The sequence below is a fragment of the Melospiza georgiana genome, chromosome Z (genome assembly GCF_028018845.1).
Source record: "Melospiza georgiana isolate bMelGeo1 chromosome Z, bMelGeo1.pri, whole genome shotgun sequence".
In the NCBI taxonomy this organism is placed as follows: Eukaryota; Metazoa; Chordata; class Aves; order Passeriformes; family Passerellidae; genus Melospiza; species Melospiza georgiana.
Genome location: NC_080465.1, coordinates 45,946,100 through 45,970,344, shown reverse-complemented (window position 1 = coordinate 45,970,344; position 24,245 = coordinate 45,946,100). Strand labels below are relative to the sequence as shown.

Sequence of the window (24,245 nt, the reverse complement as noted above, 5' to 3'; positions counted from 1 at the left end):
TTTCTCCCACTGTTCACATTTTTTATTACATTTAATCTCCTAATACCCAGAATCCCTGTGCAGTCCCCTTCCTGCTACTTTTTTCTGTTTGTCTCTCTGTCTGCAGAAGAAAAGAGGCCAAAACCTCACTGTATACCAGCTTTGATTTTAGTAATAATCTTGAGCAAGTACTCAAAATCCACCAACATTTGAAAATTAACTGTATTTTAGACTAGGACCATGTGCCTGCCAAGGTTCAGAAAGCATTTACTAGAAACTTGTAGTTCACACTGTTTTGCAAATCTGCTCTGGTCTTTCAGATAAGTGTTTTGAACCTCTAGGAATTACTTGTAAAATTTTAGTGTTTGAGTTCACTGATGAACTAGTAACTTTGTTCTAGAACTGTTGTTTTGTTCACTGTAGCAAACTGAAAATCTAGTAATCAGCCCAACCATGGAAGCTCATTCTGTAAGCAAATCTATTCAATTGTTCACAGTTGCTAAATATTTCCTGACTCTTACCTAACTTCTTGCCAAACAGTGGCTCTTTAGAATCTTAGGCAGGCCAGAGCTATAGCGACATTAACTAAACAGTTCTTGAAGAGGCAAAGAAAACCTAAGTAGAAAACAAGTAGAGCTCGTCCTAAATACAGGAGAGTATGTTACCAGATGTCTCAAGCATAAAATTATTTCATATTGTTCTTCTGATATATTTATTTTTACACTACTTTACACTGAACTGTATTTTAAGTTTCAGATATGTAATATTTAAAGCTGTAATAATTTTTTTTCCTAATTCTGGAAGAAGTGAGTTATTTGTTTCGGTTATTAATTATCCAAAGTGTCTCTAAGTTCTGTATTTGTAACTTCTGATAGGAATTCTATTTTAATTCCTGAAATATTATGGCATATTGGAATTTCTTTTATAATTTGTGAGGATTTTATTTGGTTTGGAGCAAAAACAACTTCTCTTTTTTAAGATCTCGGTCTCAGTAAGATTTTTGAATGACTACTGCATACCGTTACAATTCCAAAAGAATGCAATATAAACTGAATATTGATGAGCTGGAAGTGGAGTGTACTGAAGTAATACAGGAAAGTGTTTTAGGTCTCTTATTTTAATTCACCAAAACATTCAATCATAATTACTTTCTCTTCAAACAAAAAGTTTTTGAGGACTTTTTGATCCTTTGGTATTTAGTCTAGCTATGCCATGCATTTTTTGGAATTTCTGTCCAGTAGGTATTTTATCATATGAAATGTGTCATCTGAGTTGCTGAAGAGTACATTTTGGATACTGAGGAAAATTTATGGGCCCGCTAAATTTCAAACATACACAAACCCTGCTGAATAAACTGGTATGCATTTTTATATGCACATCTTCGTACATTTTTCTTGTTATCTTACCTCAGTTCTCCATAAAGTCATGATTACATATGAAAATTTCATTACAATAGTTAATGGGATTGCTTTAGCATATCCAGAATGTTTTGTAATGTTAAATACATAAGTGTGTGTAAATATCTTCATGCTAGCTGTATCTCATCAAAGAAAAATCATAAGTCTTCCATTGATCCTTTTCAATGCTATAGGCTCTTGGTTTTTTATGGTTACATTAAATCTTCAGAATCAGGATGTTTTTGTCTGCCACAATATGTATTTTTTTTCTACCCTTCATGTGTGTTTCTGGTAATACTTTCACCAAATCAAGTTTGCTTCATTTTCTAACAAGGGTTTTATGCACAGCTTCATTGTCTCTTTCTTAAAAGGAAATAAAATCTGTAGAGTTTCCTACAGATTCTAAGTACAAGAACAGTAATTACTACAAGGTGGTTTGCTTAAAAGAGTTTGCACTGTGGAAAATTACTCTCAGATCTGCATTTGTGTCAAATTGTACCCTATCTGTGCCACAATTGGTGGACTTGTTATGGCAAAGTTACACTACCTCCAGTGCTAGGAATGGAGCCCAGTCTTCAAGAGCAATACCAATGTGAGCATAAGCAGTGATCATGCTGTTCTGATCTACCACAGGCAGCTGAATTAGGATTCATATTTCTTGGTTTCATTTAGTGGAGGATAAAATTGCAGTTTTGAAAACGCAATACTTCTGATACATTTTTTGTTGAGTGTTTGTTATGCTGTTTAAGCTTTAGTAATTAAGCTTAAAATTACCAAGCTTTCTTTTTTTCTGCTTCACTTCTTATTAGGAACTGATCATTCCTAAACTATCCACTCACTTCAGTTCAATGCCATTGGATCGAGTTTTGCCTTTGTTGTACTTCCTCCATTTGTTAGTTAAAAATGGACATCATTTGAACTGTTCTTGTTTTAAGTGTGAGCAAAATAATGTCTTTCATATTTTTTTTAATCAGTATCTTCCTTTCTGCTTTAAAGACTTTAGAATTTCCCTCTCAGTTTCAGACTATCACTGTAAACCATGTCCCAAACCCAAAGTTTAAGTTAGATTGCATCATCATGTTGGCATGTACTGGCCATAATTTCAGGATAGAAGAATCTGTCTGAAAGAAATTATTTGGAGACAGTAAGATGAAGACTTTCTTGGTGGTAACAAGCTAGCTTACATAAATAGCTAATTACTTATAAATTCTTTTGAGTGTAGGATGAAATGTATTTTCAATAAGGAACATTATCTGTTTTCTTTTTTTTCCCCTCACCTTCCTTCCTGATGGAATATGTACAACAGCTTGTTCAAACTAAAGAAGAAATTATTTTCTTCGTGCTATTTACACTTTGTGGTGAGATCCTACTAGGGAACAAGATTCCTGTAACTTAAATTATCTTCTGCACCTTGTGGTACCTAAATTGAATTTAATTGTTCTTTTACTTTTGTGTATCCATGCCATTTTTCATTAATTTTTGTCTAAATAAATCCTCTTAGATTAAGGAGATTAATATCAAAGTCATGATCCTTGTATTTTTGCTGAATGAGCAAGCTGGACGTAAATTTGTCAAGCTTGATATGAATGTCAAGTCCATCATACAGTGCTGTTGTTCCTCTTATTTTCAATTCAGCTGCAAAACACTTGCAGGGAGTCTGGGTTGCAAACTGGGAGATATGAAGTAGTAGACAGCGATCTACTCTTACATTTAAAAAGGTTTCTTCTTACCACGTCACTCTCTTCTGGACTTTTTTCCTTGGTTGCTAGTTACCAGTCAGACACAAAGTTTGTCAAATAATTCCTGCTTATCAAAAACTGAATATATAATTTCTGTTAATAAGCACTCTGTAGTTTTATAATCATTGGAGTTTTCAAGTTTTAAAATATTAATAACTGATTGGCTTAGAGGCTCTTGAAGGTCCTTCCTGTTTTGTTGCTTGCTTTAAATGGTGTGTGATAGGTTGTAGTACTTAATGAAGAAATACAAGCATGTTTTGAAGTAATTTTAATGAAAGTTGGAAAACTATGATGTGTACAAGGGCACAGCTCTTTTGGTTGAGTCACTCTGAAGTTAGTTCAAGTGGATCTGATTATCTTTTGTCTGAGTTATGAAAAGGCTTTCCTAGGAGGCAGAGAGCATGAAGTTGAGGATTAGAAAGCCTCTGACAGGCAAAGACCCAAGAAACAATAATACCAAAAGAAGGCTTTAACTGAAATTTAAATTACTTGTATTAACAGTACGTGGCACACATAGGAGTGTGATAAAAACACACAAACACCCAGCTTCAGGGGAATTTCACCCATTTTGTATAAGAATTGTATTTGAGCTGCACTACATTAAATTAAATTTTAGTCAAAAGATCTATATGACTAAGGACCACATCTTTAAATTCAGAATATGTATGGGTGGATTTAAGGTTTAAATGTTCGTGGCCAGTTTGTTCGTGGCCTGGCATTTTCAAATATGCTCAAGAACGCTCTTCTCAGTTCTTTTGCTTATCATAGATGGGCAATTATATTCATCATGGGGTAAATGTGCTTCCCTTCAAAGCACTCATTTAGCTAAATGTCACCTGAAAGGTTGTTTTTTATATGGAAGCTGATGGTTTTTTACTTCAGTTTATTTATCTAGGGGCTAAATGTTAGTAAAAGAAGATATTATGTTGTTTCCAGGTAGTCAACACTTTGAATACATGCATTTATGCTAAAACTAATGCATTATTTTGACTAGGGGTTGGTCATGAATTAAGAACAAGATTTTTAATTAGTAGAAGAAAATAACATAATAAGGGGAAATACTGAGCTTTTTAATTTTATGTGGTAGGTTTTTGTGAACTTCTGTTCTCCTCAATTCATCTGATAGTATGCTGCATAAGATTTTATGGCAGATTTTAATACATTCAGGCAGCTGTTTAATCATCGCTAAATGTCTGTGTGTATGCATTTATCTATTTTGGTCATTCTGGAAGATGGATTTTTCTTTCTTTGTCTTGCTGCTACTTGTCATACTTTGTTCATGATTATATCCAACATATCAACTGGAAAACAGTGAAAAAAACCCCAGCTCTGAATGGTATTAAGTATGTTCGATCACTTTCCCTGGTACCTGTTAAATACAATGTAGAAAGCGTTTAAATGTTTTTCAAATGCAATGTAGAAATTAAGATTAAAGGAAATAAGATATTTTATTTGTAGAATTTAAGCCATTATTTTATATGTAGATATATAATTACAAATTTATTTTGTTTTATTACAAATGGATGTGTTTATAAACTTCGTAGAAAACTTGAGTTGCAAGAGAAATTTAGTTTGGAATCAGAAACTTTTTTCTGTATAGCTGTCAGCAGTCATCTAAAGAACCTGATAACAACAAATTCATTTAGATTTGCAGTTCACCAGGCCATAAATCCTGAAATTTCTTGAAACAGTTTTCTCCAAAAATGTTTTTATTTGCAAATGTTCATCATTTGCAATGAACTTCCAGGAGGTTTAATCTTCTGTTTGTTACCAGGAATAGCAATTCTGTAAATATGAGTTCATAAATTTTAAGTATACTAAATCAGCATGTACAATGTCTTAATGCTGTTCAAGAAGAAATTAATGTGAAAGTATGATATTGATCAATTTTCCAGTTCAGTTTTTGTCCCATTAAACTACTAATGAATAATTTATTAATTAATAATTTAATGGGACAGTGCATACTCTGCAGTGCAGACACTGTTAAAAAAGATAAAGTAGCTCTTGACTCATCCATATATCACTTTATAAGAAATAGTTTTATTCCTGAAGAGTTATATAAAAAAGAGCTTATTCCTGATTAACAACATGGGCTCTGTTAAGAATTTAAATGTTACTGAGTTTTTTCTGTATTGCAAAATCAAGGACTTGATTTGTGGCTACTTCAGCCTACAAAAGAGGAAAACTGACATTTTCTGTAAATTGTATTTGTTTACTTTTGAACAAATAGTCACAGAATATTAATACACATAGCATTTCAACTGCTACAAGATCTTCAGAAATTAAGGTCATCTGGTTAAAGGAATTTCAACAGTTTTCATCAGTGGTTTTATTTCTGTTATCCTGCTTTCTCTGGCTCCATAGTAAAATATAATTGAAACAAAAATCTTTTGACTCATTCTCTGCCCAGTGCAGTGTTGTGTTTTTCATTTCAGCAAGTAGCAAATCATTCTACTGCTGAGAAAGCAGTACAACTGAAATGTTTTATGGGAGTGTTTTGCTTGGTATTTTATCTCCAAAAAGACACTAAATCATGGAACCAACCTAAATTTGTTTAACCAAATATATTTCCTTATTCAGAGGAGGAACCTGCTCCAAACAGTGTTGTTGAAGAATACCTTCAAGAGAAGAGAAAATATGAAGACAAGCGAAAGCAGCAGCCAAAGAAGGGAGTTTCCCGTGAAGATCAGGTAATGATAGCCTGGGCAACAAAAATCCAGAAAATTACTTATGTTCATTTTTGAATATGTTTATCTCTTCATTTGTATAAAAGCAGAGTTTAAAAATCTATCATTTCATTTTCTATTAAAAGAAAGTTATTATTTATAAAAATAGGTATTTTTATTACCCAGGTAGACAGGCAAATGAATTTTCACTGTGTGTTTGAAAGGGCTCCCAGTTTAGTTGCTAAAATCTTCTGAAAGGAAATGCTAGTCATGAAGAGGTGTCCTTGATTACATTTTTAAGAATTCCCATTTCTTCAGCTTATGCTTTCCTTGCTATAAGATAACACTGGGACAGAAGTTTACATATTTGGCATTTGGTTTTTAACATTTTAAATTACAGTTTAAAAATACTAAATTCATCAATACTTCTTGTTGTGAAATGAAAGAAATGGTTTATAAGCACTGTAAAAACAGATGCTGTTTTAAATACAATTATTATTCAAAATTAGTTAGCATGTCTGTAGGCTCTAGTAAGCAAATATGAGCAAAGTAAGGTTTGCTTTACAAAGGCATTTGTTTTTTCTAAAATAGGAAAGTCTGAAATGGCTAAATATATGAAACTGCCTATGAAATGGAAATACCATCAACATAAAATCTGTGCTGTACATCAAACACATAGGTTTGTAAGTGCATGTCAGTTCAGCTACAAAGATGTTCCTGTTCACGTGTTGAATCTAGAAGAGATTGGAAACTTGAGGCTTAGTAAGTTCAAAGCAGCATTTGGCAAACCTTTATATATGCAGCAAGCTGATATAGCCCTAAACTAAAAAGTTTATGGAAACTTTGTGTATTCAAAATCCCATTATCTTTGAATCAAAGAGTACTAAAGCTCTGTTGGCAGTGTGGATCTAGGGACTTAAAACCATCTCTAATGAATTTTTATCAGCCCTGTCCTGGACATCACCGGAAAACAAGATGAGATTATAGGGATATGTATTCTAAGAGATCTTAATTTTTATTTACGTAACTCTGCTGGCAACAATTCAACAATAATTAATCAAGTTCTTTGTAATCTATTTCACTTATGGAGAACCTCTTCTTGTCTCACACCTGTTGTAACTTATCCTACAGTACAATAGCATTTTCCATCCTCAGTGCAATAATTAAGGAAGAGGGAGAAAAGGTATCTTTATCTAAAATACTAGATAATAGCCCTCCTATTCAGCTAGGGTCAAATTATAAAATTATTCAAAGCACAGTATAGCATCTAGTGACTCATTGCAAAACATACCTACTAAGATATTTCAAAATTATTTCTGTCATCAGGTCTATTCACAGGAATACTGTCACCAGAGAAAATTAGACAGGACACAAGGAATGTGGCTTTTTTTTTTGGTCACAGTTTCATATTAAAAGGGTCAGTTTAAGTTTGTTTCTTTCTGATGATCTCAGCAAAGATTTGCTGTCTCAGGTGTTGCAAGTACAGTGTTTGTTTACAATAGTATGGAAAGCTATAGAACTAGAATGATTTGCAGGCCCAAATATCCTCAAAACTTTCCACTTTCTCACCTTAAACAGAAGAATAGACAAAAAAATAAAGAAAATAAATGCAAAAAAAGTCCTCCAAAATCTGCCCTTGGCAGTGCAAAAATATGTTTTTGAAAGAATTCAAAAGCCAGGAAACTCCTCAAGTTAAGATTGCTCCCAGAAGGAAATTTGATTCCAGTGAACACTTCTGGTATTTCCTATTTCTGTTTTCTATTCTTGTTTAGTTTTTATTCTTTTAAATTTGAAAAACTTGACCAAACAAAACTACACAGCCATACAGAGGTGTTTTACAACATAGGTTGCCAACCTATCACCTACAAATCAAATGTAGCCTGCCGTAAATTCAGTTAGGCACTTACTCCCTGATGCTTTCCTTTTCAGGAATGTCTCAAATATCAGGAAAAAAAAAAAAAGCTGTGGGCTGTGCAAATTATTCATAAGCTCTTTGCCTTTTTTTGAAGAGCCCCCCCGTGTACCATCACAAGGCTCAGACATATGACTTGTATAATCAAACTTCCATTTAAGATGATCAGAAACAAGAACTATGGTATGACCTTCAGGTGTCATCTGAGATTTGGTGACTTCATTGTCCCTGAAAGATCAGGCAATGTCCATTTGAGAATAAAACAGCAGATTTAAATGAGTATGAGCTTTATATATACAGCATAAGAAACTGTATCTGCAGAATTATTTAAGCTGGTTCGTTTTTTTAGAGAAAAACATTGAGTTTTTTCAATGTCCACACATAATATAAAAGATCATCAAGAGAAAGTATATAAGTATCAGTTAAACTGGGTCTTCAAGGCTTGAATGGTTTGTAATTTATACAGTAGATTACTTTAAAATAGGACAGTAGCATATCCAAAAACTAAAATTCATTGTTGGCAGTGTTATTTAATCAGCTGTTTTATTCTCTAGGTAGCTATAAGTATTTGTTCCTTAAATATTCCTTTTCATTTCACTAGATGGTGAGAGAAGTATTTTTTCATGCCTGACAGGCACCTCCCTGCTTCTCTTGTTGCCTCAGCATTGCCTGCCCACTCACTCATCAGGGCTTTCCTTGCAGTCCCGCTCTCGCACCCGCCATCACCTCTTGCTCTCTCACTTGCCTCTCTAAAGTGTTTCTTCCAAATTCATAGGAAACATCACTCTCATTGTACTTCTCCTCAAAATAATAAAAATGTTGTATATGCCTGTTGGTGTGTAGAAATATACAATTTCTCTAAAACCATGTGTTTAATTTCAGACACTGGCCTTGTTAGACCGATTTAAAACAAAGTTAACCCAGGCAATTGAAGAGACTCCTGAAAATGAGCTGTCTGAACCTGACGTAGATAATGACGAAGGATGGTGAGTTTTTTTCCTTTGGGTTTCTGTGTTTACCAATACAAATCCTGCTGTACTAACATAGTGACACTGGTATGCATAAATTTGAGTAGCAGAAAACACTGAATGTGAGGGCAGCTGCTCCATTAGGAGTCAGCTAAAAGGTACTGGTTTAGCACTCTGAGAAATATATCATGAGAGCAGATGACATTTAGCATTCTCTAGTTTTAAATCTTTCTAAAACTGTGTGTTGAGCGTGGTAAGTGTTTGTAAATGATGGATGAGATTGAGATAGTCTGACTCATCTGAAGTGTAGGGTGACCCTACGGCAGTGGGATATCACTGAAGTAGATAAAGCACTGCAGAAGTTACTGCGTTAATGTCTCCCAGTCGAGGACTCAGGTTGTACCCTGTTGTCTCATATTCATCTTTGATACAAACTACCCACCTTAGGTAATCAAAGGGATAAAAATCAATATGATTTGAAGTGTGATCTTAAAGCTCTAGGCTGCATGCAGTTAAATGCTCATAAATGTAGACATAATGCAAAAATGCATAAAATACCTGGAAAAAAGAAAAGAAATCCTAGCAAAAAAATTTTGTAAGGGTCTGTCCGTCTCCGTTTATAAGGCAAACACTACAGCTGGTCCAACAAAATAGGCTGTCTCTGCCTACAGGTTTTTTTTCATAGTTGTGTGCATAAGCCATTTGAGCTACGGCAAAATTACGATAAAATAGAAACTTTAACAAAGTTCTTGGTAAATATTTTAAGACAACCGGTATTTCTGTATATCAGATGATTTAAAAATATTTTGTTGCTTCTTCAAACAGTGTTTTCTTCCTTCATTACGTCTTTTCCTACCTCAGGCTCTTTGAGGATGAGAGACAACATACAATATAAATTTCAAGATCCTTGGAGTTCACTGGTATTTTGAGATCCTTCTGAGCTACCAAAGTGCTTTTATGTCCTCCAAGAATTATAGAGCAATTATTTCATTTGGAAGGGACCTACAATCATCATCTGTCCAGCTGCCTGACAGCTTCAGGACTGGCCAAAAGCTGTGTTGTTAAGGGCATTGTCCAATTGCCTCTTGAACACTGACAGGCTGGGGGCATTGATCTCCTAGGAAGCCTGGTCCAGTGTTTGACCACCCTCTTGGTAAAGAAATACTTCCAAATATCTGGTATAAACCTCCCATGTCCACTATATGATTCTTTTATCTGGCCTTTTTATGAGCATTTTATGAACTTGATCTTCATGTCAGATATTTTCTTGTCACAGTAATATGACCGGTCTTTTAAATGCCTTTATAGAGTTCAAACATATCTTTCCTATTTCTTTCTGAGTAATTACTGATACCTAATCACCAGCAATGCTATCCACTGTCAGTCCTACTGAATTAAGAAGTGCTGTAATTTATGATTATGTTATGAAGTTGTATTTTTGTTCAGAAAACAATACTACGTTCAGAATTGAACTAAAACAAATACTTAATATGAAACTACATAATAGATTAATAATTAATATCATTAATTTTGCAGCTCAGCAGTAAGTGTTCATGTTAACTTACAGATAAATGAGGCACTCTGTTTTCAAATAATTTACTTTGAGGCCAAGTAAATTGTGAAATGTATGTTGCACACATTGGCTGTAGACAACATTAACAAAGCAATGAAATCTTCTGAAAGCTATGAATTATTGTGTAAAGCACTGGGAAAGTTAAATTACATATTTTGGATTAAGTGTTTACATTTTCAGTACCTTTGTTTTATAGGAATATTTGAGATAACTATAGTGACTTTACATTTAAAATTATTTTTTAATTTGAATCTACTTCTCAAAAGACAGTAACTTCACTTTATTTGATTTTTATGAAATACAGTTAGTGTATGGCATGTGCATGTATGGTACACACAAACAACGTGCTTCCTCCAGGCCATTTTGTAGGTCATGGTTGCTGTTTTTATGGGAAGGGAAAGCCTGCCAGTATGCTTTGCTCTACTGTCAGGGTATGTTATCTGAAGTAAAATGATTGCCTCTAAGACATTTTTATGTGTCCATGAGTGGCCACACATTGAGGTATAATTTTCATTCTCTGTCAAGATAGAAACCATTACCAATTTGTTATGTTTTCTTTTGTTTGGCAAACTTTTCTCTGCATATTTGGCTGAGCTGCTGTATTGGCATGGCACATAGCAGACATTTGGGCACTTTTCAGCAGCATTCTACTTTTTATGCAATAAAAAAGGAAGAAATATGACTCTATTGTAAACAGTGTGTATGGTGTTTGATAATTATTACCAGACTTTACTGTCTAAGAACACATCTGAGGAAATGTAAGGAGTGCTGAAGAGAAATGCATAAGACTAAATTTTAATGTGGGATATCAGAATCTTGCATGAGACATTTTATTGCAACCTCTACTGCTCTGTGAGAATGATTATTTGTATTTGTCTGCAGCAATCAAAATCCAATTTCCCTTACAGAATTCAAAAATACCATCATAAACATGGTATCTGCTCAAAGAAGGGGTCAAAGAATAAAAATGTCTGACAGTAAGTAAGTGGACACAATTTTACAGCATCTGGGTACCTTAGAAAGACATTCTTGATCTGAGTTCTTCCAGCCATTATTTTCCTTTTGGCTTCATGTTGACAACTAGTGCTTGTGCTTTTCTCTTAATGATTTGTTAGATATTCTCAGTACTATTTGATCACTAGTGGTTCATTATTTGCTTACAATCCAAGTAAGAAGGACTCAGATGCATTACTATATTCTTATTTCTTAAACATTGTATAAAGTGCTGCAGAGGTAGGTAGAGATTATCTGTCAAAACTCAGTTGCATTCTTGGCTTAGAGTCTTAACCAAGAAGACTTTTCCCAAAAATGTAGGTGAGGCGAATCACGGTGACAATGAGGTGTCATTTGCTTAGAGACTAATATTATGAAAACCAAATATGTCACAACAGAAGACCCAGCTGGAATCTGCTTGATACTTGCCACTTTGATTACTTGATAGGCCTGAATTTGAATAAGAAAATGCTGCACAGGCTACACTTATTCAGAACTCTGCTGCTACTCATCTTGTGTAGGACTTACTGTAACACATATAGTTGCATGCATGTGATACTCATTCAGGTAGTAGTGACACTTCAGAGTTCTGATGATAATAACAAATCGTTGCAATTGTAGTAAAACACAGCTTTCATTCCAGAAGGATGTTACAGCAATTGCAGATAATGAAACTAATGATGGAGATCCTGTGAACGTGACAAAATATTTTTCATAGAAAGAATCCAGCAATGGGATAAAAAATTCTGATGCAGTCAAGTACATTCAAAAATTGCTTTACTTAATCTGTGCAAAATATTCCTTTTCAAATAGTATAAGAGTGATACTTGGTACTGTAAAGCACCCTTCGATCAAGTAATTCTGAGAGTTCCAAGTGCTTCTTTCAAGATGTGAAATCTGAGACTAAATACAGCACTCAGCTAAGTCTGTCTGTGTTCAGTGGAAGGATTACTTTTTTGTTGCTGTTTTTTTAATACCTGGTTTTCATTCCTTTCTAAGCCTTTCCTATTGAATGGTTGCCTAACTTAGTTCTGTCCTGTTCTTATACTACTGATCACTCTTATTGGAATTTAGCCATTGCTCTTTTTAAATTGTATCCCAGTTTTCAAACTGCCACTCTTTTTTCCAAAATCACATGAATTCTGAATACTCCAATAAACATTCAAAACTTCACATTATACATATGTTTTGTAATTATATTCTTCTCCAGTATAGTCATAAGTGGAAATGAACTAACCAACCATTACCATATTAGGGTTTTCACTTTGACATTAAACTATGGCTGTCTATTCCTAAAAACAGGGCTCTCCTGCTGAATTTTTAGGAATCTTACGTGCTTGTGAAATGTGAGAAATATATCTTAACTTTCCTATGTGGAATATTGGTTTTTGTGGAAGGAACAGATTCTCTGCTCTAAAAATACATGTCATGTCCTTAACTAAAATCTGGACTTAACTCTTCTACCTCTGATCTTTTAAAACAAGTGGAGGCTTCCTGAAACTACACGATTTATTGGAATACTGAAGTATATCTAGTGCTATGACAACTTTTGAGTTGGTGGAATTTTCTGTGGTAATGAAGCCACACACTGCTTTTTGAAAACTCACCTGGTTGCCAAGTCAGTTTAGCATGTATCTATATAGGATCTCCATACATTCTCACAGAAAAAATGCACAAAAATGTTCAGGAATCAACTTTAGTGTTCCTCAACATTCTTGAACTTAAAATGTAATTGTCTGTGTCAAGTAGCTGAAAAGTCAAAATGATCATCACTCCATTCCACTAAAATACCACACATTGCACACAAAACCAGTCAAGTTTACAGAACTTCATAATACATGGAAGACACATAGGTTGGGAAATCATGATGGGTAATTTTTTGGATTGATTGAAAACACATCCCTATTCATTCACTGCTTGGGTCTGATGCTCTTCAGAATCTTCATCAGTGACGGGACAGAGGTACCCTTAGTACATCTGCAGTGACAGGAGGCTGAGCAGTGCAGGTGGCACTGCAGAAAAATGGGATGAACATCCAGGGGCATCAGGACAGCCTTGAGAAGTAGGTTCTTGTGAACCTCATAAAGTTCAACAAGACCAAGGTGATGCTCCTGGGCCAGGGCAATCCCAGACAAGATCAGAGACTGGGGACAGCCCTGCCCAGAAGGGCTTTGGGCTGTGGTGGCTGAGAGGCTGGACATGGCCCAGCCATGGCACTGCCAGCCCAGAGAGCCACACGTGTCCTGGGCTGCATCCAGAGCAGGGTGGGCAGCAGGGCAGGGAGGGGATTCTGCCCCTCTGCTCTGCTCTGCTGAGACCCCACCTGCAGGGCTGCATCAGCTCTGGGGGCACAGCACAACAAGGACAGGGACTCTTGTGAGCTGGTCCAGAGAAGGAATGCAAAATGATATCTCTCCTTTGAGAAAAGGCTGAGAAAGCTGGGGTTGTTCAGGATAGGTAAGAGAAGGCTCTGGAGAGACCTTATTGTGGTAGATATTTCAGTAATTAAAGGGTGATTAAAAGAAAGAGGGAGAGTGACTTTTTACTTGGGCAGGTAGGGACAGGATGAGGGGTGATGATTTTAAATTGAGAGATTTAAATTAGATGCTCAGAAGAAAATTTTTACTCAGAGGGTAGAGTCACTAGAACAGAGGTTGCCCAGAGGAGTGGCAGTGGGGTAGGACTGGGTGACCTTTAAAGATCCCTTTCAACCCACACCATTCTATGATTTTATAATATGAGCATTGAGGCAATATTCTGTTCCTGCTTGAAAACTATTTCCATGCTGATAATCTGAGTTCTGATAAATACGGTTTTAATTGTTACTTCTTCAGTTTTGACTTCATGGAAGATGCCAGATTCATTCTGTTGGACCTTCAATATTCAGTGTAGAAACTGAAATATTAATATGTGAAAGTTGTTCTTTACCAGATGGACATGATTATGTGAAGTGCATTAAAATTGCTGTCACCAGGAATCAGCCAAAATCTGTATCATCCTCAGTAGAAGGATTTGGTCTGTTATTAATCCCATCAGTTCACAAGTCAGGACTGCAAGTAGACCCCCAGTTGATTTTAGAGTTTGTGTTACAGTGAAGCCCAGTAATTTTTCCTTCACTCTGCAGCTGGCTAGAAGTTTAGGATTTCTTCTTCTGGATTCAGATCTCATCACTGGCCTTTATCTGCTCTCAGAATGCACTCTGCAGCCTTTCAGAATTTCACTGAGACTGCCAGCATGCTACATAGTTCATTTAATTAATAGCACGTGATACCAGTGCTTCATAACTGAACCACTGCAGTGTTTCCTGGGTGGAATGTAAGGTGTTACATGTGAAACATAAAGCTTCTTAATCTTTAGAAGAAATCAGCTTTTTCCTTCCCTGTGGAGTGCTGTCACAGTTGTAACTAAGCAACAAATGTAAATAAGTCACTTAAGTTTTTTTGGAAGTATGTCTAGACTCTGAAACTTGGTCTTTCTTTTTATTTAAATAACATAAATCCATTCAGTTTTCAGATATACTTTGGGACAAGTAAAAATGAGCAAAATGGGAATTTGGAATGAGGTGGTAGTTTTTCACATGGTTTTTCAGTCTAAAATTCTTCTGGTTACTTACCTTTGTTGTGTCTTTGTTGGTTAATTTGAGGTATAGGGAAAATAGACTTTTTTTTTAAATCAAAATGAAAAAGTCAATACCTGAAAATACCTTCCAATTTTTACAAAAGGTTATTGTGAAAACTGTGTGACAGTCAAGGTCTTCTATTTTAAACAAAAAGTATGTCATGTCTTGCTTAATGGATGGCTTCATGTCCATATTGTGTAATTACTAGTGTTTTCCTCTAAGTTATTTGTAAAAAACCTCATGTAAGATAACGAGGATTAAAACCAATTCAAATGGATGTAATGACATGCATACTTAAAAGGCACTGTTTAAAATCTCATGTGTCTTAGAAAGCTTTTAAACATACCTTCTTCTTGGTCATAAAATATCTTGATCTGCACATAGATCAGATGCTTTACGCAGATCAGATCTCCTGATTTTAGCAGAAATTGAAGGGAATAGTCTGGTTTTACTAATTTATTGGTTCTGTGGACAAAAAACTCAAAGAAGTTCAGTGCTAATCATTTAAAGTACAGCCTGGCTTATATAAATCAAATACTGTAATCTGTTCCCAATTCTGAATTTCAGAAAACCTCAGTGGGACCACTTAAATATTGTGGGAGCATTGGGTGCTAATGCTGATTTCTTTTTGCCAGGACAATAATTGCAATTTCAGTGTACATTTTTTTACCCAGTTTGTAGAGATAGTTTCATTTTACACTAGAACAAACAGAAAATAAATCTGTATATTAAATGAAGGTATTCTCTATCCACCATCAACAACTGTGCCCTCTATCTTCTTTAAGAAACATTTTTGTTCATAATACAAGGAAGTTTCCTTTCAGAAGATTTATGATTGCTTTCATGAAAAATATGGCACAATTAGGAGTAGAAACAGACAATATTTTACTTACCTTGTAGTCTCACAGTAAAAGGTTTTGTAACATAGCAATTTGGGTCTTAAAACAGTATCAAGGCATCATTTTTTAATGTCTCTTGTAGAGTATAGGCTAGAATTGGTTTGGACTGGGATATTTTTTAATTGAAATAGTAATTTTAGAATCGGTAAATGCTGAAGTTAGCCAGACTGATTTTATATTACAAGACTTAATTTCTAATAAGAACTAAATCACAATGCACACTGTCAGTATTTAATCCATATACATTTGATAATGTGTTCCATTTTATTTCCAGGATTTCCTATGTACTGCAGCATATACTATTTAAATTTTCAGAGTGAAGTTCTTCAGGACAGACACCTAAAATATTGGTTATATTTCTTTTATAAACCTTGTTTAATATACATTTTATAAAATGTAGATTTTTTTCCTACAAAACCTCAAATTCAGGATTATGAAATACAGCTTCCTCAAGATTAGCACCAATCTTTGCAGCTTCAGTTGCAGAAGCTTAGCTGACAAACACAGAAAACCCCTGAAAACTAAGCTGCAGTCTGTTTTACATGCTGATGCTAGCTTGGGGAATGACAGAAAAAGTGCTGCTGTAATTTATGCCAGTGAGGCACAAAGATGGATTAAAGCCATGTTTGCTCCCCTCCTCCCATCCAGACTTGAGCCAGCGTTCCTTCACTAGTCTGGAAAAACTGGCTCTATATTAGGTCTCTCCTGCTAAGGCCATTGATTTACTCAACTACATTTTTTAAAAGTTGACAAAATACTTACTTGATTGTTACAAAGGATAAATGAATGCCAGAGGTCTGTATTAGAAACACATTGGAAAGAGAGGTTTCTTTTCTGTTTGGCAAAAAAATAAGCGTTCGTTTGGGTTTTAGTACTGCCACTAACCTTTAAAGGAAGAAAAAAAAAACCACTTCTGCTGTAAATCTTTCTTTTTTCCCTCCAGTTTTGTCTCCACCTTCACCCCTGTACTGCTAGAATATGGTCAGACCTTGCTTGATTTGTAAATGCCACCCCCTACCCCACTGCTTCAGTCAGTAATTCAAATTAACAAATTGTTCTTCTGCTGACGTTGTATATTGATTGCCTGTAGCTGCTCAGCATGTCTGAGAAAGTCAGAGCATTTAAAGTGGGGCTTTTTGCTTGTTTATTTTTTGCTAACTCCCTGTATCTGAGTTTATTTGGACTAGGCATCTGAATTGACTACTGTTTGACTTAAATTCAGAGATGATCCATGTTTCAGTTAAGGGATATCTAGTGTTAGATTTACTGTCTGGAAAGCTGATCTTTTTTATTGCCAGAAAATCTAGTGAAGAATGAAAAAATAATCTTCGAAATCTTCATTAGCCTGGCTTAAGCTTCCTGTATATTTACACACCTTTCCAAGCACCCCAACTTCATTGCATTAAATGACAAATCTAAGAAGTAAGGATTTTGATATATTCAGAATGAGAGAGGGAAGGGCAAATGTAAAGGGAGAGTGCCCAGAGAAATCCGAATGTTTTGAAAATCTGAGTATTTTTGTGCTAGAAATATTCTCCTCTCCTTTCTTTTCACTCCAGCTGTGTGCTGTGTTGATAAAATAATGCCTATCTGCTTGCGTTAACTTGGGGTGGTGATTTGCTGACTGACTTCCGAGTATCAGATATTGTACAAGCTATTGCCAGAGACAGGATGCTAGAATGGATGGATCACTGATGAGTTCCACCATTGTGGCTCACATATCCCTGTAGTAAATGCTATGTAGAGCTTTTCTTTACAGGTATGCTGTCTGGAATTTACATTTTAGTCTTCCATACCAGTCTACTGTACCAGGAGCAGTTGTCTATTTAAAGCATCCATCTTCTCACATCAAACTACTTAACATTTTTGTGAAGGGGTCAAGGATGTAGTGTAAATATACTATACATATTAATTGTTATAGAACAGAAGCAATATCAAGATAGCATAGGATAGCTCAAGATAGGATAACTGAATTTTATTCAGAAAAATATTTATTGTTTGAAAAAATAAGTCATCGTAGTTATTACAAATAAGGTGAGCTTTTTCATAGTTAAGGTGATTCTCCTTCTCTTAGAAGGTTATTTACAGTTAAATGTTCTTTCAAGAGAAAAAGATTTTTAGTACTGTCTTGAGCAATCCAAGAATACAATACTATATTAGTCTTCACCAAGATTATGTTACTTTGTTGTTAGCTTTGCAAACAACAAAGGGGTTCTTTTTAAACTGGAGGTCCCATGAAACTATTAGTTTCTTTTTCTAATTTTGGTTAGTGAAACTATTAGTTTCTTCTTCTAATTTTGGCAGTGATTGTTTTGTGATAATCAAAGCATATTACAGTTTAAATAAACTATCTCAGAAAGTATTATATTAGAAATATCTGCAAAAGTTCTGTTCTCATCATTTTATGCTATAGGCCAACACAAAGAGAAGTTACAAGCAATTAATTCTTCGGTCTGTGAAGGATCCAAAACTTGCTGGTTATTCTGAAGAGGTTAAGCCAATTTTCAGTCCTCCAGTAACTGTAATATACAAATTCAAAGGGCTAGTTAAAGTTACCAGAAGTGTATGGCCTGACTTTGTATAATATTTTTAAAGCATGTTTTTAAAGCATATTTTCGTCTTTTACTTGCTTAACACTAGGGACATTTTTGCTTTGTGCAAGAGCAGCAGTAATCGCTCCATTGTAGTGATGGCTTAACGCAGCCGTCAGCCAAGCCCCACCTGCAGGGTGAGTCGAAGGGTAAAACCTGAAAACTCGTGGGTTGAGATACACACTGTTTAACAGGGAAAGCAAAAGCCCCCCACACAAGCAGAGTGAAACAAGGAATTAATTCCCTACTTGCCATGGGCAGGCAGGTGTTCAGCTATCTCCAGTACAGCAGGGCTCCATCCTTTGTGACAGTAGGGAAGACAAACACCATCACTCCAAACATCTCCCTTTCCTTCTTCTTCCCCCCATTTTATATACTGAGCTTGATGCCATACGGTCTGGAATATCCCTTTGCTCACCTGTCCTGGCTGTGTCTCCTCCCAGCCTCCCAGGCATCCCCAGTGCCCTCCAGACCACCACTGCAGCAGGAGAAGTAGAAAAGGCCTTGGCTCTGTGTGTGCCCTGCTCAGCAATAACAAAAACATCACCATATCACCAACCCTGTTCAGCACAAATCCAAAGCACAGCCCCACATCAGCCACTGTGAGGAAAGCTAATTCTACCCCAGTCAAAATCAGCACAAACAGCTGAAAGCTAAAATATTGAAAACTATAATAGACTCCTCTGGGTCTTGCAATTAACCTCGGGAGATGCAGGGTGGGGTGGTGTTTATACCAACAGTAAAATTTTAAATTTCTGTGTAAAATCTGTATCATAATCACTAACATAGATTAGTAGTAACTACTTACAAATTAGTAAGTGTTTTATATGAATACTTAACATTTGCAATATGGCACATAGCTGTATTTATAACTATTTTCTCACTACTCTTCTAGGCATTTTTTAGTGTTTAAAACTTCCATGGAATAACTAATTATTTGGATTTTGATAGATCTGAATAGCAAATTGTATTTCTATTTTTAAACATCAAGTCAATAAACATGAAAAATACAGGGTGTTATGAAAGTATTAAAAAAAGGGACAAGATATCCCATCATTAGGAAGGGAGATGAGGAAAAAGAAACAAGGGATGTGGAATGATGAAAACAAGTACTTTAGAAAAGAAAGAGTGAAATCTCTTAGTGGTAACAATCACAGCAGAAACCTAGGACCAGAAATTATTCCTAGAAAGCATTGTGTGAAACAGTCTCTTCTCTCAGTTAATAAGTGATAAGGCAAGAGCCTTAAGTTGTGCCAGGGGAGGTTTAGATTGGATACTGGGGAAAGTTTTCTTTACCACAAAGGTTGTCAGGCATAGGAAGAGGCTGCCCAGAGAAGTGGCTCCATCCCCGGAGGTATTTAAAAGGCATGTAGATACGGCACTTCAGGACGTGGTTTAGTGGGCTTGGCAGTGCTGGATCAACGGTCAACTTTTTTGATCCAAAAGATCCTTCCCAACTTCAGTATCTATGGTTCTCTAATTATTAACTTGCTTAAAGTGAAATCACATCTGATTTGGCAAACTAGGCGTGGTGGAAATGTGTGATGCAGTGTAAGGCTTAAATACCAAATGCTACAAAGGGATACAAGCTTTTGTAGGTAATTTAGCACAGCTCCAGTATTATGAGTTAATGAGACAAACAATACTTAAGGAAATTGTTTTCTGAAGCATCTTTTTTGAAACAGAAGTGGCTGTGTGAAACAGTGATAATTAAAGAGATTAATCCATCTTTGAGACTGGGTCTATCATGATACTTAGGATATCAACCCTCATTGCTGTAAGAATTAAAAACTACTTCAAGTACTTGGTAAAAAATAATTTTTCTTTTAATTTTCTTTTAATGATAAAGGAGAGAAACTTGGATTACAAAACTACTTTGCGTGGAAAGAGAGATTATGTGTTATGTTACACAAGAAGGAAAACAAATCTGGATGTTGAGATAAAGCAAACAGAAGCTACAAAATTTTCTTACAAGAGTTGTATGACACAGAGCACTTAGTGATAGTTGCAGATTTCATTAGAGACACAAAAATGCTCCCTCTCTTCTGCTGCTTTGTGTTTACAAAATTATTTGTAAAGCTCTTGGACACACTTTTGCAAGGAATAATGACAGCAGCCTGATCCAAGAGGCTTATTTTGCTTGTAGCTTCTCAATTCAAAACATTTTTTAAAAAATGGAAGAAGATTAGATGTTCAAAATTCCCTTTGTTTTATGGCTTTGATATTCTTTTTGCCTTGTTCATACTCTTGTTCTCTTGCCTTGATTTAAAATTCATATTTCTTTTTAATTGTCATTTGAAAATTTTCTTCACTTGATTTACATTTTGATAAGTCTCTTTCTCTCTGTTTTTGTTTCTCATTCTTATATTTCTTTTAGTCTTTCCCTTCCTTAATTTCTTTTGTAGTCTTAACTGTCTCTTGGTCCTTCTGAAATATCTCTTCTTCCTGTGCCACCCACTATTCTGCTGGGAGCAGAGAGACTGTCAGTGAGTGCATTCTTCCAGAAAAGCCTAATTTTTTTTTTCCTTGGGAGAGATATCTCCTTTGCTTTGATCTGTGGATTCTCATCTGTTTTCTCATCTGTTCACTTGAATTACTTTTCTGTCCTAGGTATCTTGAGGATGGTGGAAGAAAAGTGCTAGAATATTTTCTAGATTAATGATTTTTTGCTTACACTTCAATATTTACCATACTTGAAGGAAAATTAGAATTAAGTAGAATATAGTTTACTGAAAGGAGTATCCCATGTTTTAAATATGGGATGCGTTGTGAAATTCAGAAATAGGAAGCCTGTTAATTGCAATCAATGTTCAACTCAGAAACAAATGGTACTGCTAGTAATTATGGTTCATATTGGTCCCATTTTTTTAGACAGCCTATACAATACAACTGAGTTTCTTGACACGGATACTTAATTCTTCTGCATTCATTTTAGGCAACCTGATGAAAAGAGCCAATAACTATCATAAAACACAGCCATAATGTTCAAAATTATGATACTCTACATTTTATAGCAACATGATTAGTTGCTTTATTTATTTTGTATGCATTTAGTGTAAAAAGAAGTATAGCACCAACTGCAATTTTTTATACAGGCCCCTCCAAAGTGCAGGCACCTGCTGAAACCTGTTAAAGAATTTACTGCTGCTCTGCCAGAAGCTACTACCCTTACAACAGAGTTGGCAGGATGTAACTTTTGCTCACACTTGTTGATGACTTCCTGTTTAAAATGCTGATGTATTTGAGTGCAAGATAATGTCCCAGGTTTTCCTCCAGGCACCAGGAAGTTTGCTCTGCAGGGCCATTTGTGCAAGGAAAGTCAAAGGGGGCAGTAGGCAGATGGTAGCAAACAGCAGCTATATCAGTTTGAAAAGCAAGTGTGGTCTTAGGCAATACAGCTTTGCACTTTCATTTCACTTAGTATAAAAATCACTGATGCATGAGTGTACCTGGAGGTTTCAACTTTATCCATAGAGCAAAAGCATAGTGCTTCCTTACTCTTGCCAAGATTCAAAATTATTCAATTCACTGACTGCCACTTCAGTTTCTCCCAAAAGGAGTTCTGGAAAGGCCAAAGCCTTTGGACCATGGGACTTCTTTTTATGCTACACTTAACATGACTACCAGCTGTCAGCAGCTGGCATATGGTTCAGATACAGTGCATGGCTCACACATCTCAAAAGCAGAGGGATTACAGTGTATCATATCTTTTCTTACAAGTACGGTATCACTAGAGTAGTTCAAAAGAGCCTGATCTGTTCGCTGACCTGAGAATATCACTAGGCCACAGGAGTATCATTGTACCTTTGAAATCCTTTGCTGTTTCTGAAACTGTCTTAAATTAATTTGTGTATTTCAGTCCAAAGTTTCAAGACATTCCATTTTTGGATTACAGAAGAGAGCCAGCTACTGAGTGTTCTTTAGTAATATGAAAGGAAAGAAATGCAGGGAAGCTTCCCCCCCATTACATGGGATAGGACCGTGGTCAACTTGTAGGACACTGTCATCTGGTCAGGGTAAAAATCAACCTCTTCAGCAATAAATCTGTGCAAAGATTCCTTGTTCATTTTTGTTAAGATGATGAGCATATTAACAGAAATCTTGTGATTGTGTCTTTTATTTAGGAAGAACAACAACTTGCACAACTAGGTACTTCAAACACAGAGTAATCAGTTTTGGCAAGCTATTTTATTTTACAACTTTTTAGCAAAAAACTAAGCTGCAAAATCAAGGTTTTGTTTTGTTTTGAGTTTTGCTTGGTAGAACTGACTACTTCTCATCCTTTAAATTTTGAAGAAAAGTGGACTTTAAAATTGAATATCTCTCTTATATAAAATGAGTTGTCAACAACCAGTGATAAGCACAAGTTAGTGGGTTCCTGAAGATCAGAGACACAGAGATAAAGTTACTGTTTCAGCACAGTGACTGCAGGAACATGACTGGGCAGCTCCTCACTGAACCCAGGAGCATGCAGAAGGGAAGAGAGTTATAAACTGAACAAGGAAAAGTCTCATGAAACTTGTATTTGTGGACCTAACTCTGCACTTGGAAAATTATGCAAAGGCACACTTCAGTTAGAGGAACTTGAGTAAGATTAATTTATATTCAAATGCTTAATATAGAAATAATTATTAAATCCTTCCTATGTTCCTTTTAAAAAAATTAATTGCTTTTGAAGAACAGTATTCACTGTGATTGACCATTCATATAGGTGCAGAACAGGTCTACCTGGGAAGATGAGTGACTTGCAAAAATAAATTTAAGGTCACAGAAGGAAAATATTTCTTAAAATCTCCACTGCAGTCTGTGTTTATTTTGCTTTACCTCTGAGATGCTGCATCTAAAATTGATTCTGGGAATATCAAAAAGTTTCTTAATATTGGCTTATTTTTAATCACAGCTGGGAGTGTCTTAGTGGAAAGTTACGAATAAGAGTCAGAGACTATGACTTCTTTCAGCTCTTGGGGAGAAGTAAATATTGCTTAGTCTGAATCTACTGCATGTAATTTGCAAACTACTTGGGGCACTGTATGGCCTGATCCAAGAATTAGAGTTACATTTAATTTTAATTCTGGTCAGTTGTATCCTGCAGGTTATGTCCTGTGCTATAGTATTCTTGGAAAACCTGAGTTGATGAAAGGACTAAGGGTGACTACACTTCTACTTACACTCCCATAACACACTTTAAAACCATGCACGGAGGAATGACTCCATCTCTTAGGCCTGTACTTTATTCATACTAGGACAGAGGGATTTGATATGTCTACTCATCTTTAATAAGTTGAGAAGAATATGACAAATGCAGAAAGCATGTTAGCTAAAATAAATTACTTCAGTCCCTCCACTGTGAGACAATGTTTTTATAATTAAACTACAAATATGCAACCATGAGTCACTTTGATGGTACATTATGTTATTCTGAACCGTAGAGATGACTAAAAAAACAAGTTTGGGTGTTAGTAGTGTGGACAGGGTTATAAACTACCTAAGTTTCTTACACTGGAAACAACTCTTCAAGTATTTATGAAACACATATGTCAAAAATCAGTTGTGATGAAAATTCTCAATTTTTGTTTTTAGGAATTTTCTAAGCATTCAAGCACATCACATATGGTCTATAGTTATGATTTTTTTTCTGGTTTCATTAATAGTACTATATTGTAATCTGCAGTAACTGAGCTGGTTCTCCCTCCCTTTATGTATGGAGATTTGCACTAAAGCTCCTTGAAAACTGTTTAATTCAGAATGTTGTACATGTTGCAAGAGACCAGTAAAGCAGTGCTTCATTGGCCACAAAACTTTCCTTTTGAAACTTGCACATTTTCCTGGGTTTTCTGTCACTAAGACTGTTGACAAAGACAGGCTATAGAAATTGATCAGATCAGTATAGTTCTTAAGTTGTCCTATCA

The 24,245-nt window shown here is 35.5% G+C and overlaps 1 protein-coding gene across 1 annotated transcript in view; it reads left to right on the top strand.

Annotated features, from left to right (window-relative positions):
- The window catches only part of CWC27 (CWC27 spliceosome associated cyclophilin), a 95,402-nt gene that overhangs the window by 69,378 nt on the left and 1,779 nt on the right, over positions 1-24,245 (top strand). The window contains exons 12-13 of the mRNA XM_058043725.1: positions 5,696-5,805; positions 8,576-8,679. Coding sequence (XP_057899708.1) covers positions 5,696-5,805; positions 8,576-8,679 — 214 coding nt within the window. The remainder of the gene's footprint in view (positions 1-5,695; positions 5,806-8,575; positions 8,680-24,245) is intronic.